We start from the raw sequence: 1,132 nt of genomic DNA on the forward strand, positions 1-1,132 counted from the left end.
TGGCTAGTACCGTATTTTTCCATTTTATATTAATAGACATAATTGATAACTGAATCTGTCTTTCAGCAAATGCACAATCTATTGCTGCTGGTGCTGTTCTTTTCCGTTCTGACTAGGATATCCACCGAACCTGCGCTACGTAAAAAAGCATTTCCTGATGGACGGAAAGGTTTCCATCTTCCCTTTTCTTCCATTTTTGTTTCGTTGAAAATAAGGTTAGACTGAAATTGAGTTTCTAATATTCACAAATAGTCAGAACATAATGAAAAGTGAAAAAACGAAACAAATGGCATATAACAGGTACAAAGACAAAAGCTAAGTTATGAGAATATATTGTAGCAGATACTGGATCAGGAATGAGTGAGAAGAAAACCTTGCTAATTTTACACGGTCAATTTTCGAAACCAGGCTGAATATATGGAAAATACATGTCAAATCCTTATATTTGTAGACTTTCGGAAAGTACCAAAAAAAAGAGCGTAAAATTAAAGCATTAAACCTACGAAAAGAATTAAGTTTTATAACAATACTCTAATATATCATAAGAACTAACCAACATCGATTCCAGAATTTACATTTTTGAAAGAGATCAAACAGAATCAATGCACATGCAACTGCACTTGCATTCCATTAATCAGCACAGCAACATCAGCAAAATCATCATCCACTCGCCCTTTTGTGGAAGAAGCGACAAGCAATCCTGCAACTTTGCAAACCGACGAAACTATCAAAGAGTATTCTGAGCAGCATACAGAAACAAAAACAACAGCCTCCGTTGCGGATTCATCCACATCCTTAAGCAGCAAAGCATCTGAAGAAAATTTTGATTCCACGCCAACACCACATACAATAAGCATGAAAATTGCATATGAATCTCCAATGAAAACACTACAAACCTCTCAATCGATTTCACCTCATTCGAAACCGGAAACATCATCTTCGCCATTTGCAACAACTCAAATTTCACATGGAACAAGCGCTGAAAAAGTGGAAGGAGTCGTGGAATATAGTAAACTGGAAGAAAAAGGAGAATCGACAATTCCCGAAGAAAGCCTGACTTCGATTTCAGCTCATACGGAGAAAGCTGGTGTTGCGGAATCGACATCACCGCATTCGAAAGTGGAAACATCAT

The 1,132-nt window shown here is 37.0% G+C and overlaps 1 protein-coding gene across 1 annotated transcript in view; it reads left to right on the forward strand.

The window, feature by feature from the left end:
• Positions 1 to 568: 568 nt before the first annotated feature.
• The window catches only part of LOAG_18414 (hypothetical protein), a gene marked incomplete at both ends in the record, with an annotated part of 6,427 nt that continues 5,863 nt past the window's right edge, over positions 569 to 1,132 (forward strand). The window contains one exon of the mRNA XM_020451073.1: positions 569 to 1,087. Coding sequence (XP_020305175.1) covers positions 569 to 1,087 — 519 coding nt within the window. The remainder of the gene's footprint in view (positions 1,088 to 1,132) is intronic.

The sequence above is a fragment of the Loa loa genome (assembly GCF_000183805.2).
Source record: "Loa loa unplaced genomic scaffold supercont3.300, whole genome shotgun sequence".
Lineage (NCBI taxonomy): Eukaryota > Metazoa > Nematoda > Chromadorea > Rhabditida > Onchocercidae > Loa > Loa loa.